Below are 14,565 nucleotides of genomic sequence, written 5' to 3'. Positions count from 1 at the left end.
ACAGAGCTGGAGTGGAGGGGTTCCTTCTAGGGATCCTGCTTCCAAAGCCACTGGCATTGTCAGCTGGGGCTCCACTTCTCCATCCTCCTGCCATCTGTCGGATTTTCTCCTCAAACTCCCTGTTTACTCGAGTGAAAGCGAACATGGGGTGTGGCCCTACAACCCCGGGTGGTTTCTGTTTGAAGGTCTGCTGATGAGTCATTTTAATTTCCTTTACAGTGTACTTTGGCATGTGGGTCTGAGGGCCGAGGACAGGCTGGGGATAACGGATATGAAGCACAGCGGCAGGTGCTCCACAGCCTGGTGACACCACCCGGTCTGTGACTGTAGAGTTGTAAAATGTGTGATGACATGGATCTCCTTTATGCTTGATGGTTTGGTGTGTGTGTTTGCAGTACTGGGGTTAAATGTAGGGCTGCATGCATATTGAGCACTCAGCCCAATAAAAGTATTTTTTAAAATTCTTTACGTTTCTTTTTTCTTTCCTGCCTCCCTCCTGCATTTACTGTGTGTGCATACGTGGTAGCCACAACTGCATGGGGAAGCTGAGGAGAGCTTGTCTGGGGTGGGTCCTCCTGCCCACAGTGTGGGTTCTGATGATGGAACTCAAGTTGTCAGGCCTGGCAGCAAGCACCTTTACCCAGTGAGCCATCTTTTCAGTCCTCCATCCCCTCCTCTTTTGGGATCAGGGTCTCATACTGTGGCTCAGGCTAGTAATCTAGAACTACTATGTAGCCCAGGCTGGCCTCAAACTCCTGACAGTCCTCCTACCTTAGCCTTTTGAGCAGTGACTATAGGCATTAACCTTATGTCTGTCTGTTTCCTTTTGCTTTAGTAGATCTAATGTTCCCTTTTCATGGATGGTGGGTAGGGTCTCATGTAGCCCATGTAGTTTTGGCTGTGGACTGAATTGGGATGCATGGGAGGGGTTTGATGAAGGGGAGTGTCTGCCTAGTAAGTGGCTTGGCCTGGATTGCTCTTGGTGTCCTTCTCCGGGTCAGGGAGGTCTGACCTGATGGCACACTCGGGTAAGATAGGACACAAACTGCCCTGAGAGTTGCTGATTGTACTCAGTGTGATGACATGGATCTCCTTTATGCTTGATGGTTTGGTGTGTGTGTTTGCAGTACTGGGGTTAAATGTAGGGCTGCATGCATATTGAGCACTCAGCCCAATAAAAGTATTTTTTAAAATTCTTTACATTTCTTTTTTCCTTTATCCCTCCCAGTTGGGTTTTATCGCAGAAGACACAGTGCAAGTTGCTTGTAAGAGAGTGAGGCAGAAAATCCGTCTTCTCAAAAAATGGACACAGCTTATATAAAATGCTTCAAATGAACAAAGTGAAAACGAAGCTTCTTTTTCTTTCACTTTCTCTTCAGTCTTTAAGGGTAGGGCTGATTGCCATGTGCTTTTGAGTCTGCCTATGGGCCACCTCAGGTTTAACTAGCCACATATTTATGGCTTTGATCATTGTTATCTACAAAGGAAACCACTGGAAAGACTCAAGTCCAAGCCTTTGTATGCAATAGTGAGTGAACAGGTGCAGTTTGGCTCCTGGCCCAGCTCTGCTCCATGTAAATTTCATCAGGCACACGGGACAGGCGTGCAGCTGGTGTTGTAATTCCAGTCCTTACTGATTAGTATGACCGGCCACCATCACATGATGCTTACTCTAAGTATAGCCTGCCTTTCTGGCAGCTGCAAACACCTGGAGAAGCAGGCACGGAGGCCCTAGCCAGAAAGTATTTGCTTCTCCTAGGTGTTCGTTGTGCAGTTGTGACTGTCAAGCTTGTTTCCTGCTGTTTTTGTAAAGGGTAGAAGCAGCCCACTGGCTCTTCGGCTCACAATTGGGGTATGCTGAGAAGCTTACAGGTTGGTCTGTTGTCTGCTATGAGAACTGGTGATGAGCTCACTGATAGACCAGAAGAATACCTTAATATCATTCCAGAAGTGCCTTTGATCTCTGTAATGGACATAGCTTATTTAAACAGCCTTGTAGTCTTTGGTTTCTGACACTGGAGAACTGAGCCAGCCATGATGGGATGCTGTTCGGTTGGTGAGGGCTCTGGATTGTGTGCTTGGCTACTTAGGAGTACTTAACCAGGTGGCTCTTCCGAAAAAAAATTGCAAATGGCGTTTGCCTTCTCCCTGTTCCTTTTTTGTTTTGAAACAGTTTACAGGCCTGTGTACCATCCCAGCTTAAAAACAGTTGAGGATGAGTGTATGTGTACTGGTTTGTGTGGAAACCAGAGGTGGTAGGATGGCTGGTGGCTCTCCAGCTTTTGTTTTGTTTTGAGGTATGGTCTTACTGTGTAGCCCTAGATGGTCTGAAATTCGCTCTGTAGGCCAGGCTGGTCTTGAACTCACAGAGATCTTCCTGCCTCTGCTTCCAAAGTGCCGAGATTAAAGATTTGTGGTACCATACCCAGGCCTCCCCAGTTTGCTTTTAGCGATAGGGTCTCTCACTTTGAGTTCACCAGATGGCTAGAATCCTGACCCATGAACCCTGAGATCCTCCTGTCTCTGCCTTCCATGCCTAGCTTTGCATGTGGGTGCTAGGGACCCAGATTCACATCCTCATGCGTGCACACCAAGAACTTGACTCACTTCGCCATCTCTTCAGTCCCACAAATAGCTCTGATTAAAATGTAAAGATTATTTTTTTATTTTATTTCATAATTTAATTTTACATATCAGCCACGGATTCCTCTGTCCTCCCGCTCCCCCCCTGCCCTCCCCCCAGCCCACCCCCCATTCCCAGGGCAAGGACTCCCCTGGCGATTCAGCTCAGTCTGGTAGATTCAGTCGAGGCAGGTCCAGTCCCCTCCTCCCTTCACTCAGGCTGAGCAAAGTGTCCCTGCATAGGCCCCAGGTTCCAAACAGCCAGCTCATGCACTAAGGACAGGTCCCGGTCCCACTGCCTGGGGGCCTCCCAAACTGTTCAAGTTAATCAACTATCTCACTTATCCAGATTATTTTATGTGCATGAGTGTTTTGCCTGTATGTCCATATGTGCACCACATGCATAAATGGTGTTTTCAGAGATCAGAAGAGGGTGTTGGATCCCCTGGAACTAGAGTTACAGATGGTTATGAGATGCCATGTGGTTGCTGGGAATTGAACCCCAGTTCTCTGTAAGAGCAAGAAGTGCTGTTAACTGCTGACCACTTTCTCCAGCACCTCACCCCACCCTAGTAGCTCTTAAACATGTAAAGAAGTAGTCATTTCTCATTATTTATTTACTTACTTATTTTTGGTTTTTCAAGACAAGGTTTCTTTGTGTAGTGTTGGCTGTCCTGGAACTAGCTTTGTAGACCAGGCTGGCCTCACAGAGATTACTTGCCTCTGCCTCCCTACTGCTGGGGCTAAAAGTGTGTGCCACCACTGCCCAGCTGGTCCCTTCTCTTACTGTTTTTTTAAAAACAGTCTCCATATTTAGCTAAGACTGGCTTCAAACTGTAATCCTCTGACCTCATCCTCTTGGGTGCTTATAGGCTTGAACCACCACACCCAGCAAAGAGAAAAGCATTTAAAAATGTCAGTGAAATATTTTACTTAACAGGTTGGCAGAAATCCAGCACAGTGAAGAAGCACTGACCATCAGTCATCAGGGAAGCAGGTGCTGTCACACATGCAGTTTGAGCATTGCACTGCATCTTTGTATTGAAGGAAGTTTGTATCCAACAATGAAAATACAGATATATCCTCTAAGACTTATCACATAAAGGAATTTATTCTATAGTATGCTTGTATACAAGGTGATATGTTTAAACTGGAAAAGTTGGCTAGAAACGCTTAGTTGATTGTTAATGACTACAGCTATGACAGACAGTGAGACTACTCATCACTGACAGACAGAAATGTCTTTAAGACCCAGTGTCAACGTAATAAAGCAAGGGCAGTATAAGATGCTATCTGCTGTGGGAAGTAAGAGCACACTGTATGTGCATTGTGTGCATACGGACACTCTGGGAGAAACTCTGTCCTGGTGTACAAGTATTGAGGGAAGAGGTAGCATGCTTTAGTCCCACTGTACATTGCAGATTTTGTCCCATTTGCGTGGATTGCTTTCCCGAAAAATTAAGTCAATAGAGTACTTTAAAAGTGGAACTAGGCCGTCAAGATGGCTCAGTGGGTAGGGACGCCTGCCTCTGAGCTTTATGACCTGAGCCTGAGCTCCAGGAATCACGTGGTCAAGCGAGAAAACTGGTTCCCACAGGCTGTCCTCTCGTCTCCACGTGTGCACCGTGGCGGGCACACGCCTGCACTTAGGCGTGCAAGAGTGGAAGTGTAGCAGGCTTTCTTGTGCCACCAGCCAGCTTTCCAATTGTGACATGGAGACTTATTACCTTATGCGTGTCCCACTAGCTCTTAGAACTTAAATGAACCCGTTTCTTCTCTCCTGTTCTGCCTCGGGCCTTTTTACCTTTCTGTCATTTTGTATGTCTACTTTCCTGCTTCCTCCATGTCTAGTCAGCTGGTGACTGCCTGCCTGCCTGGCTGGCCCTGGGTGTCTCCCTCTCCTCTCTCCTGTTGAGTCTAGATTCCTCCTCCTCCTCACTCTCTCTGCCTACCAGCCTCAGTTGTCCCTCTGCTGCCTAGCTTTTTTATTAGCCCAGTCAGGTGCCTTAAGCAGGCAAAGCAACCCATCTTTACACAGTCAAACAAATGCAGCAGAAACATCTTTGCCTAGTTAAAGTAATCCTCCACAGCAGTAGTGGTCTGTTACCCTTGTGCAGTGTCTTCTGGGGAAAGTGGCACATAAGTTTGTTGGTCCTGCTTTTCCAATTGTTTCTCAGCAGTGATCAATGAAGGCTTGGATAGTGAGAGCCTTGGGCTCTGTGACCAACCCTTAGGAAGGATTTTCCTTTGTTTTGACAGTTCATTTAATACCCTTTAGACAGCACTGAAGTTTTTTGTCTTTTTATCTATAGGAACTTACAAGCAGCAATTGGCGCTTATTATGACTTCGAGAGCCCAAATATCAGTGTGCCCTCCATGTCCTTCGTTGAAGACGTCACCATAGGAGAAGGGGAATCTATACCTCCTGATACTCAGTTTATAAAAACATGGCGGATCCAGAATTCTGGTAAGTGTATACCGGGAATTTCTATATTGATGGGTTTTTAATAGTTAGAATGAGAAAGGACTGGCTATGATGTCCTGACTGAGCTTTTTCTTATCCACAGTATTATCTTATACTGGCACAGTGACCAGACACCAGTAAACTATCTTAGAATAGGGAGAAGGCTTAGTCTGTTGCTACATCCAGACACAATCTAATACTCATTTGCTACTAGAAACTAGGCTTGTGTGTGGTAGAGTATTGTCTCCACCTAGAGTTCTCCATAATTCCACTTGTGATCTCATTAATACTCATCCTCCCTGGCAGCCGGAGAAGGTGCCTCCTTGACTGGAGTGGGGTAGTTGGGAAGAGCTGTGGTCATCTGCTCCCTGCAAGTTCATTTCCGTGCAGCCACAGGACTCAGATTGCACTGGAATGTCTATGGGGATTAAGACCACACTGAAAATGGGGTAAGGAGTGTGGAAATTTGTTCAGAAGAGTGAGTCATTTTAGTAAAGCACATTGTAACTCAGCACAGTGCCACACAACTGTAATCCCAGGACTCTAGGGCAGAGGCTAGAGGATTGCTGCTAGTTTGTGGCCAGCCTGGGCTATGTAATGAACTCCAGATCAGCCAGAACTACATAGTGAGACCCAGTCTCGGACAAAAACGAATACTGGCAGGGGACTAAGTAAAGCATGTTGTTTTGACTCGTTGGTGAGTTGACCATAGTTCCTTGTCAGTGGACAGACCTGTTCATGGTGTGATAGATGCAGTGTCTGTTACCACCTCTTGCTTGCTAACTTCTTTGAGTTTGTATTTCTGTCCCATCTAGTGGAGGTTTGTGCTTCCTGGCTGAGATGCCTTAACATGCTTAGAAATGAAGAGAAAACCTGAGCTATGGAAAGCGAGCGAGCGAGCGAGCGAGCGAGGCAGAGTGGTATTTAGCTAAGACGGTAGTAGTTTGTGAGTGCCCTCTCTATCATGGTGATTTGATGTGAGATGACATAAAACTCAGGGGACCCAAGCAGACTTTTAAAAAATTACTTTTTTGGGGCTAGAGAGATGGCTCAGAAGTTAAGAGCACTGACTGTTCTTCCAGAGGTCCTGAGTTCAATTCCCAGCAACCACATGGTGGCTCACATGTAATGAGATCTGGTGCCTTCTTCTGTATACCAAATAAATAAATCTTAAAAAAATAAAAAAATAAAAAATAAATTACTTTTTTGGGCTCAGTTTCTTTTTGAGTTCTTGGCAGTTTAGTTTGTTGTGATGGGGAAACTCTGGCTGAGCTAACCTGTTTTGTTTTGTTTGAAATGGAGCAGCCAGGATAGGTGATGTCCTGTGAGCCCTTGCTCCCAGTTGTCACCGCAGTGCATTGTTTGGAGGCCTGTGGTGACACAGGAAAATGCTCATATTTTCTGGGTTTTGTTTTTTCTTTCAGTTCTCAGCCAAAGTCTGGATTTGGTTTTTTTGGTTTTTTTGTTTGTTTGTTTGTTTTTTACTTTGCTTAGTTTCTTTTTCACCTTAAAAATTTCCTGTTTTCCTGTACATCAAAAATCTCTCTAGTTCAGCGTCTCTTCATATTTCTCAGAATTATGCAAACTTGATATTGTAAACTAAAAATGTTTTTCAGACATACATGTGCTTTTCTATTGGTTCATTTTCTTCTTCTTCTTCTTCTTCTTCTTCTTCTTCTTCTTCTTCTTCTTCTTCTTCTTCTTCTTATTCTTCTTCTTCTTCTTCTTTTTTTTTTTCTGAGACAGGGTTTCTCTGTGTATCTCTGGCTGTCCTGGAACTCACTCTGTAGACCAGGCTGGCCTAGAAATCACAGAGATCCTCCTGCCTCTGCCTCTTGAGTGTTGAGATCAAAGGTGTGTGCCACCACCGCCCCGCAAATCTGTTTTTATTCCATTTATTTCGTATTATGGGTGTGCACGAGTGCCATACACATGTGGAGTCAGTCCTCTGCTCTCCTCCCGTGGGTCCTGGGGACTGACTTTGATTTTCAGGCATGGAGCAGGCACTTTCTACTCACTTGGCCATCGCACCAGCCATTTGCTCTTTTGTTTGGAAACAAGGTCTTACTCTGTAGCCTTGCCTGTCCTACAACTTGGAATTTGCCTGCCCAGCTGTTTATTTGGGCTTTGACTTTGTTTTGAGACAGGGTCTTACTGCTCAGACTAGCTTCGAGCATGCCATCTCCCTGCCTCAGCCTCCTTAGTTTGGGTTATAGACTTGGGTTATAGTTTGGGCTACCACAGCCTGCTACAAGGCTTTATTTAAGAGGCTGAGGAAGCTGGGTGTGTTGTTAATTCCAATACTTGGGAAACTGAAGGTGGGAAGAGGTTGACAACCAGGCCAGCCTGAGCTAGAGAAGGATGGAGAGAGGGAGGGAGGGAGGGAGAGAGAGAGGGAGGAGGGAAAGAAAATAGGCAGGCAGAAAGACAGAGAGACAGGCAGTGTCTCAAGACAACAACAAAACCTGATTTGTTATAGAATAGCTGTTCTGCTTTCTATAAAGCCTGATGTCTATCATTTACTCAGGAGATAGCTCTGCAGATGATGGAGGAGTCGGGGAGGTTGTCTGTGATGGTCAGAGTACCCAGTCAGAACTCCATACTGCCTTCGCCTTGACCCAAAACACTGTTTGGGGTAACTGCTGTTGTCTCTCAGCACTTCTGTGTGTGAAAGTCAGTTCTTGTATCTTAATTCCTCTTGAAAAGTTGGACAGCAATTGCTTGAGATTTTATCCTTCAAGGTACTGTGCACAAAAAGGTTTTTGATCTTTTGAAAGTAGTTCAAGCTATACCTGCAACCTGAATGCTTTCCATATGACTAGGGAACTGAGTAGGGGTAAGTTATCAGAGGACGCGGGCGTGTTCTGGTTCCTCAGCATTGTCCTAATACTGCCGACATCTTCAGGAAATAGATACTGGTGTAGAAGTAGGGTAGGCACCTGCCACTTCTGGCCTCTGACTCTCATTCATAGCCTGCTTTTGGAGAAAAGTGTTCACTGAGAGAGTTAAGTGCATAGTAATTGTGGTGGCACTTCTTGTTTTAGGTAATAGACTAATTAATGCACAACAGATGAGATACACAATAACTGCATGGAGCTGTCCCAGTAACTTCCCCAGAGTTTGTCATATACTTGGAGTCAGCCCTTTGATATTTAGCTGTGTAGATGCATACTGGTAGAATTGAGACTTTTTCTTTTCTTTTTCTTTTTTGCTATAGAAGCTTTGGAAGCCTTACAAATACAGAGGTTAGAGTTTAAACTAGAAATATTCTCTGTAGGGCTGGAGAGATGGCTCAGTGGTTAAGAGCACTGACTGCTCTTCCAGAGGACCTGGGTTCAATTCCCAGCACCTACATGGCAGCTCACAACTGTCTGTAACTCTAGGATCTAACACCCTCACACAAACATACATACAGGCAAAACACCAATAAAATAAAAATAAAAATAAAAAATATTCTCTGTAAAGATGTAAGTAGGGGGGTTGATGAGATGGCTTAGCATTTAAGAGCACTATCTGCTCTTCCAGAGGACCTGAGTTCAATTCCCAGCACCCACATGGCAGTTCACACCTGTCTGTAGCTCCAGTTCCAAGGGCTTGAACACCCTCACACAGACACACACGCAGGCAAACACCTATACACATAAAATACAAATAAATCATTAAACAAACAAACAAACAAAAACAAGATGTAAGCAGACTGGGTACCCATGTAGCTTGGCTGGTAGAATTCACCTTGAATGCACAAGGCCTGGGTTCACACACACACACACACACACACACACATGAAATGTAAATAGACAGAATTTTCTTTGTCATCAACTTCCAGTGAGGGTTAAACTACACTTGCGAACAGTTTCTCTTGGGTGTTACAGCTGTGGTTCTCACACGAGAGTGGCCTGAGCATGCTCCTCACTGTCGTTTGTATGTTTTATGCATCATAGAAATGAAAATGAAAGTAGACCTTGGAAAGGAAGTTGAAAAAGAACAACTGTTCCCCCCCCTCCCTCCTGAGACAAAGTGTCACCATGTAACTGAGATTGTCCTGTGCTGCCCCGCCCCCCCCCCCCATTCTCTTCTCCAGAGCACTAAGATAGACAACTTTACCCTTTTTTTTCTCTGTGTAGTTTTGGTGCCTTTCCTGGAACTCACTCTGTAGACCAGGCTGGCCTCGAACTCCACCTGGCTCTGCCTCCCGAGTACTGGGATTAAAGGCATGGGCCACGGCCACCTGGCAGACTTTACCCTCTTTTCAGGCTGGCTGTAGAGAGGAGATTTCACTGAGCTCACTTACCATGTTTTAGCATTTTGTAATTGTCTTGTTAGATGTGGGAAGGAACTTGGGATTGTCTCCATGGAGCAGCCTCCATACACCAGCCTGATTGGGGAGCCCTCCATGGGGTTCGTCTTCTGCATCTCCAGACTTCTGTAGCCACAGACCGACCTATGGTCATATGAGTCCAGGCTTTCTGGAGCTACTGGATGACTTCCTTTTGATTTTTCTGATGCTATTATCTTAAAATTGGTACATGACAGGGTAATATTTTTTTTAATAAAGTGATATTCTCTGATAAGAGAGCATTACTGCCTTAATCATATATGGAACCTAATTTCCAAAGTCATAAAGCACATGTGAGCCATCCTTTTGTTCTAGAAAGACCTATTCATGTACGTGAGATAACAGAACAATAGTAAACAGATCTCTAGGCCAGTGGTCCTTAACCTTCTTGATGCTGAGATCCGTAATAGAGGTCCTCAACCATAAAATTTTCATTGCTACTTTAATTTTGACACTGTTATGAATTGTAATGTGAATATCTGGTATTTCCAATGGTCTTAGGCAACTCCTGTGAAAGGTTTGTTTAACCCCCAGGTTGAGAAATGCTGTGTGTGTATGTACATGCACATGCATGTATGTGGATGCCAAAGGACAGCTGAAGGGAGTTGATTTCTCCTATTATGTGAGTTCTGGGGTCAGATTGAGTTCACCAGGCTTTGCTGTAAGTGCCTTTTACCCACTGACCTGTTTCTCTCACCCTCAGAGTTCCCTTTGCCGAGTGGTATGAGACGTGGTGTTGCTCAGGGATATGTGGGTAGACTTCCATGTATATATGAAGGCCTTTTCCTCAGTTCAATAAGAACTCCAGCACAGGACCACTGATTTCCTAACATGGTTTTCTTTTGCTTGAACTCAGGGGCAGAGGCCTGGCCTCCAGGGGTTTGTCTTAAGTATGTCGGGGGAGACCAATTTGGACATGTGAACATGGTGATGGTGAGATCGCTCGAGCCCCAAGAGATTGCAGATGTCAGCGTCCAGATGTGCAGCCCCAGCAGAGCAGGAATGTATCAGGGACAGTGGCGGATGTGCACTGCTACAGGACTCTACTATGGAGGTGAGTATTTCCTCATGCAGACCAGGGCGAAGGAATTAAGGCAGTACCAGCAAGCTTCACAGCGTTGTTTACAAAGCTAATGAATGTGTAACAGTACCAGAGTGGCCTCTTGTTAGCTGTGCAGGTAAATGCCTTGAAGTTAATGACACGTTGGTCCAGTCTAGTTCACTTTCTTTTACCCTAGAAATGTCAGCTTCAGTGGAGTGTGTGAGATATACTTGCATTGTAAATCGTTTACTGGGGATGCTGACTAAATTTACTGTGTAATCTCATAGTGCTGTCAGAATACTGGCTGCAGGCCTGTGACCACCCCAGACCTATAGATGTCTGTAAGTCATGTAGATCAAAGAGTACACAAAATGTGGGTGTTCTTCAAGTCCCAGGACTTGTCCTACTGCTAATTCTCTTAGCCCTCCCTTTATTGCCTCACTTTTTAAACAGTGGTGCATACTCTCTACATTTTCCAGTCACTCTCCAACCCAGGCTGTTCTTTACCCTCTGCACTCTACAGTGAGTAGTTAACAGCAACTGTCCAATTGCCAAATGGAGCAGCCATTACAGTCTTCACACCGCCCAGCCTTATCATCTGTCCTTAGGTGCTGCACTGAACATAGTTAGTTCTTCAAGGTAGTGTCTTTGGCCCGTCCTGTTGTTCTTCCTCTCTGTTCAGTTGCATCTTTACCCCGAAATGACTGCCTTGTGAGTGGAGTTCCACTCGGGCCTGCTGACCTCATCCACCGTGTGGGTCAGCTGTTCCCGGTTGTCTGCACAGGATGCGCATATCACCTCTGTGGCCAGGGCCTGTTTTCAGAGCTTCAGGTCTTTGTTTTAACTGATTATGGGCAGAACACCTGGATGTTCTATAGATTTGGATTTTAAAATTTTCCACCAGCAACATCCTGTGGTAATTAGGCTCAAACCCTGGATTGGTCATTTGTTCTCTCCACCTTTCTTAATTACAAGCCAATTCCTGTTGGTTCCATTATATCCTATGCCCAGACTGATCTGGGAGTGATTGGGACCTTTGGTGTTACGTCATTCATCCTTGAAGTAAGTCCTCACAGTTAGCCCATGGAAACTTTAGATATTTCTACAGTCGGAAGATTTAATAGTAGAAAGAAGGTTTCATAGTGCTTACATGACATCATTGCCCTACTTGTGTCTCCTGTAATGTGGCAGATTCCCACTGCCAGTCCCCGAAGATGCCTCACGATTGTTTTTCTGTGTCCTCACTCACAGTCTTGTTGTTTGAAATCTTTCTTTCCACGACCTAACACCATCACCGTCCGTCATTCCTTGCCCCTTCCTACTTTCCTTACTGCCCCAGGAAAATTCACAGGTCCCTTCCCAGTCCCTCCCTTTTACATTATTTTAATTTTCTGTGGGGGGGTGTTTTGCCTGAATGTCTGTCTGTACACTACCAGCATGCAGTGCCTTTGGAGACCAGAAGAGGGCATTGGATCCCAAGAACTGGAGTTACAGATGGTAGCAAGCCACCACTCCAGCACCACCCCCTTTTGAGACAGGGTATGGTTTGCCCAGGCATTCTGAGATCCCTACATAGGTAAGAGTGGCCAGTCACCTTCCAAGCCTTCTGCCTCCAGCTCCAAGGGCTCTGACGACAAGCATGTGGCACCACCCCTGCCGGTTTTGTCCTTCCGTTCCTCCTCCTCTTCCTGTGTTGTGGATAAACCCAGGGCCTCTACCAGTGAACTGTATCCTCAGCCCTCCTCAGATACTATCTGTTTTAATTACATATGTATCAAGACCCTAGATCAAGGCTCCTATAACTCTGCATATAACCCAGGCTGGCACTAAACTCATTCTTAAAAATATATTTAATTTTATGTGTATGTATGTGTGCCTGAGTGTATATGTATGTGTATGTGATACGATATGCATGCAAGAGCCCTTGGAGGTTAGAAAGAGGTGTCAGATCTCCTAGGACTGTAGTTACAGGTGGTTGTGAGCTTCAGTGTGGGTGCTGGGAATCAAATCCAAATTCTCTGTAAGAGCAACATATACTCTAAACCACTGAGCCATCTCTCAGCTCCAGCATTGAACTCAAAGATCCTCCTGCCTCAGACTACCAAATATTAGGATTACAGATGTGTGCCCCATGCCTTTTTCAGTAAAGCTTTTACTTTTTAAATTTTGTTTCGTTTTGCAACAGGGTTTCTCGATGTAGCCCAGGCTTGCCTTGGTCTGTAGTGATCCTTCTACTTGTACCTTCCAAATACTGCAGTTACAGGTGTGTGTCGCCATGCCTGCCGTATCCTGGGCTTTGATTTGTCTTGTTTTCGCTCACACATGCTGCAGCTTAGTGAAGTTTAAGACAGACATCACTGTTCTTGGATGAGAACAACATGATGTAAGTTTCCTTACTGTTTCAGAGGTGCCAGTTGGTGACGGTAGGAAAGGCATGGCAACTGGGCCATTCTGTCCATGGTGTTGGTGCTTTTGGTCCATCTTGTTCTGTCTTGGCTCATCAGGAAACAGGAGAAGCAGACTGACCCTCAAAGGCCCACCCTTTGTGGTTTACGTGCCGGTGTCTGAGCCACTACCACTCTTCTCCCAGTTCTTCCGCTCTGGAGCCATGTGGCTCCATTAGTCACGAGCGAGACTTCGCCTCCTCTTCCCTCACCTGTGTTTTCGATGGCCGAGGTTTTAAATGCCCTGCATCCGCACAGCTGTCTGAGTCTCCAGTCCCCAGCCACCGGCTGTTCTACCTGGCACTCCTCTGGCTCTTTAGAGCCCCTTTCTCACTGTACACAAGGTAGCTTTGAATTCGTCCATTTGCCTGCGGAGTGCTTGAACTATGTACGGGCCGCCATCCTAGGTTAACCCTCCTTTAGAACATTCTTCTTTGTGAGCCAGTGGAATGGCCCAGTGGGGAAAGTGCTTGCAGCCCGGGAGCTGGTTTTCATAGCAGAACCCGCACATACTATGCTATTGTGCATAGTCCTTTGCCCTCGCATGCAGGCTGCACTACTGCAGCATGTGTGCACCACACGCATACACTGAAGAAGTAGAACTTTTCTTTTGGGGAGAAAAGTATATAAGCATTCTTTTTGGTTTGGTTTTTTTGAGACAGGGTCTCAGTGTGTAGTCTTGACTGTCCTGGTACTCAGTATGTAGACCAGGCTGGCCCTGAACTCAGCAATACAGCCTCCCTTATTTTGGTGTGCTCCACTGCAACCCCCCCCCCAAAAAAAATTATTTTTTATGTATGTGAGTGTCTTGCCTGCATGTGTGTAAGTGCATTTTGTGTGTGTATGTGTGCCTGGTACTCTGAGAGGCCAGAAGATGATACCAGATCTCCATGGAACTGGAGTTACAGGTGGTTGTGAGCTTAAGTGTGATGCTGGGGACCGAACCTAGGTCCTCTGGAAAAGCAGCCAGTGCTCTTAGCCTCTGAGCTGTCTCTTCAGGCCCTGAAAACTCTCCACAGTGTTCTTTAGACATCTTCCCTGTAAGATACTCAGTGTCCAGTATCAAGTATGAGCAACTCTTGAATTGAAAACACAAAGTTTTGTTTTTGGTAGAAATAATACTATAAACAGATATGGGCTGTCTGAAAAGTGTTTTAGAAGAGACATTTAAAGTTATAAATGAACTTTTAAATTTTTGAGTCTTTTTCTGAGACTATCTGTTGCCGTGTGGTGAGGGCTGGCCAGATCTGCTGAGTCGGAGACAGTGTGTGAAGTGGCTGCACTCTTAAGAGAGTACAGGGAGGGTAGGAGGGAGGAAAGGATGTAATTATATTACAGTCTCAAAAATGAAGGATATTAAAGTTAAAAAACAGAAATCACTGCATTTTTCAGACAAATCTGCATTCAGAAATGCAGATGGATGTGTTCTGAACATCTGTGACTATGGAAAGGCAAGTTGTATGAAGCAGTGATGCTTCTGTATGGGGCAGTGACTGACAACATACTTGTGTGTCTGAGTTTGAATCCTCAAAAGCCTGTCACTGAGCTGAGCAGCCTCAATTGATGTTGTTAACATCATTTCTTTTGTGATGGCTTTCACTATACCACAGTCCCCACCTACAAAGCACTAGAAATCAGTTAAGTCCCTGCTTTGTCT

General features: G+C 45.4%; 1 protein-coding gene across 3 annotated transcripts in view; it reads left to right on the top strand.

Annotated features, from left to right (window-relative positions):
- Ilrun (inflammation and lipid regulator with UBA-like and NBR1-like domains) overlaps positions 1-14,565 on the top strand; it is a 74,521-nt gene that overhangs the window by 20,783 nt on the left and 39,173 nt on the right. For all 3 annotated transcript variants that reach the window (XM_052744373.1, XM_052744375.1, XM_052744372.1), the window contains exons 2-3: positions 4,935-5,089; positions 10,279-10,476. In XM_052744373.1, coding sequence (XP_052600333.1) covers positions 4,935-5,089; positions 10,279-10,476 — 353 coding nt within the window. The remainder of the gene's footprint in view (positions 1-4,934; positions 5,090-10,278; positions 10,477-14,565) is intronic.

The sequence above is a fragment of the Peromyscus californicus genome, unplaced genomic scaffold (assembly GCF_007827085.1).
Source record: "Peromyscus californicus insignis strain IS unplaced genomic scaffold, ASM782708v3 Scaffold_19__1_contigs__length_69161282, whole genome shotgun sequence".
Taxonomy (NCBI): Eukaryota; Metazoa; Chordata; class Mammalia; order Rodentia; family Cricetidae; genus Peromyscus; species Peromyscus californicus.
This window is presented reverse-complemented; position numbering and strand designations above follow the sequence as displayed.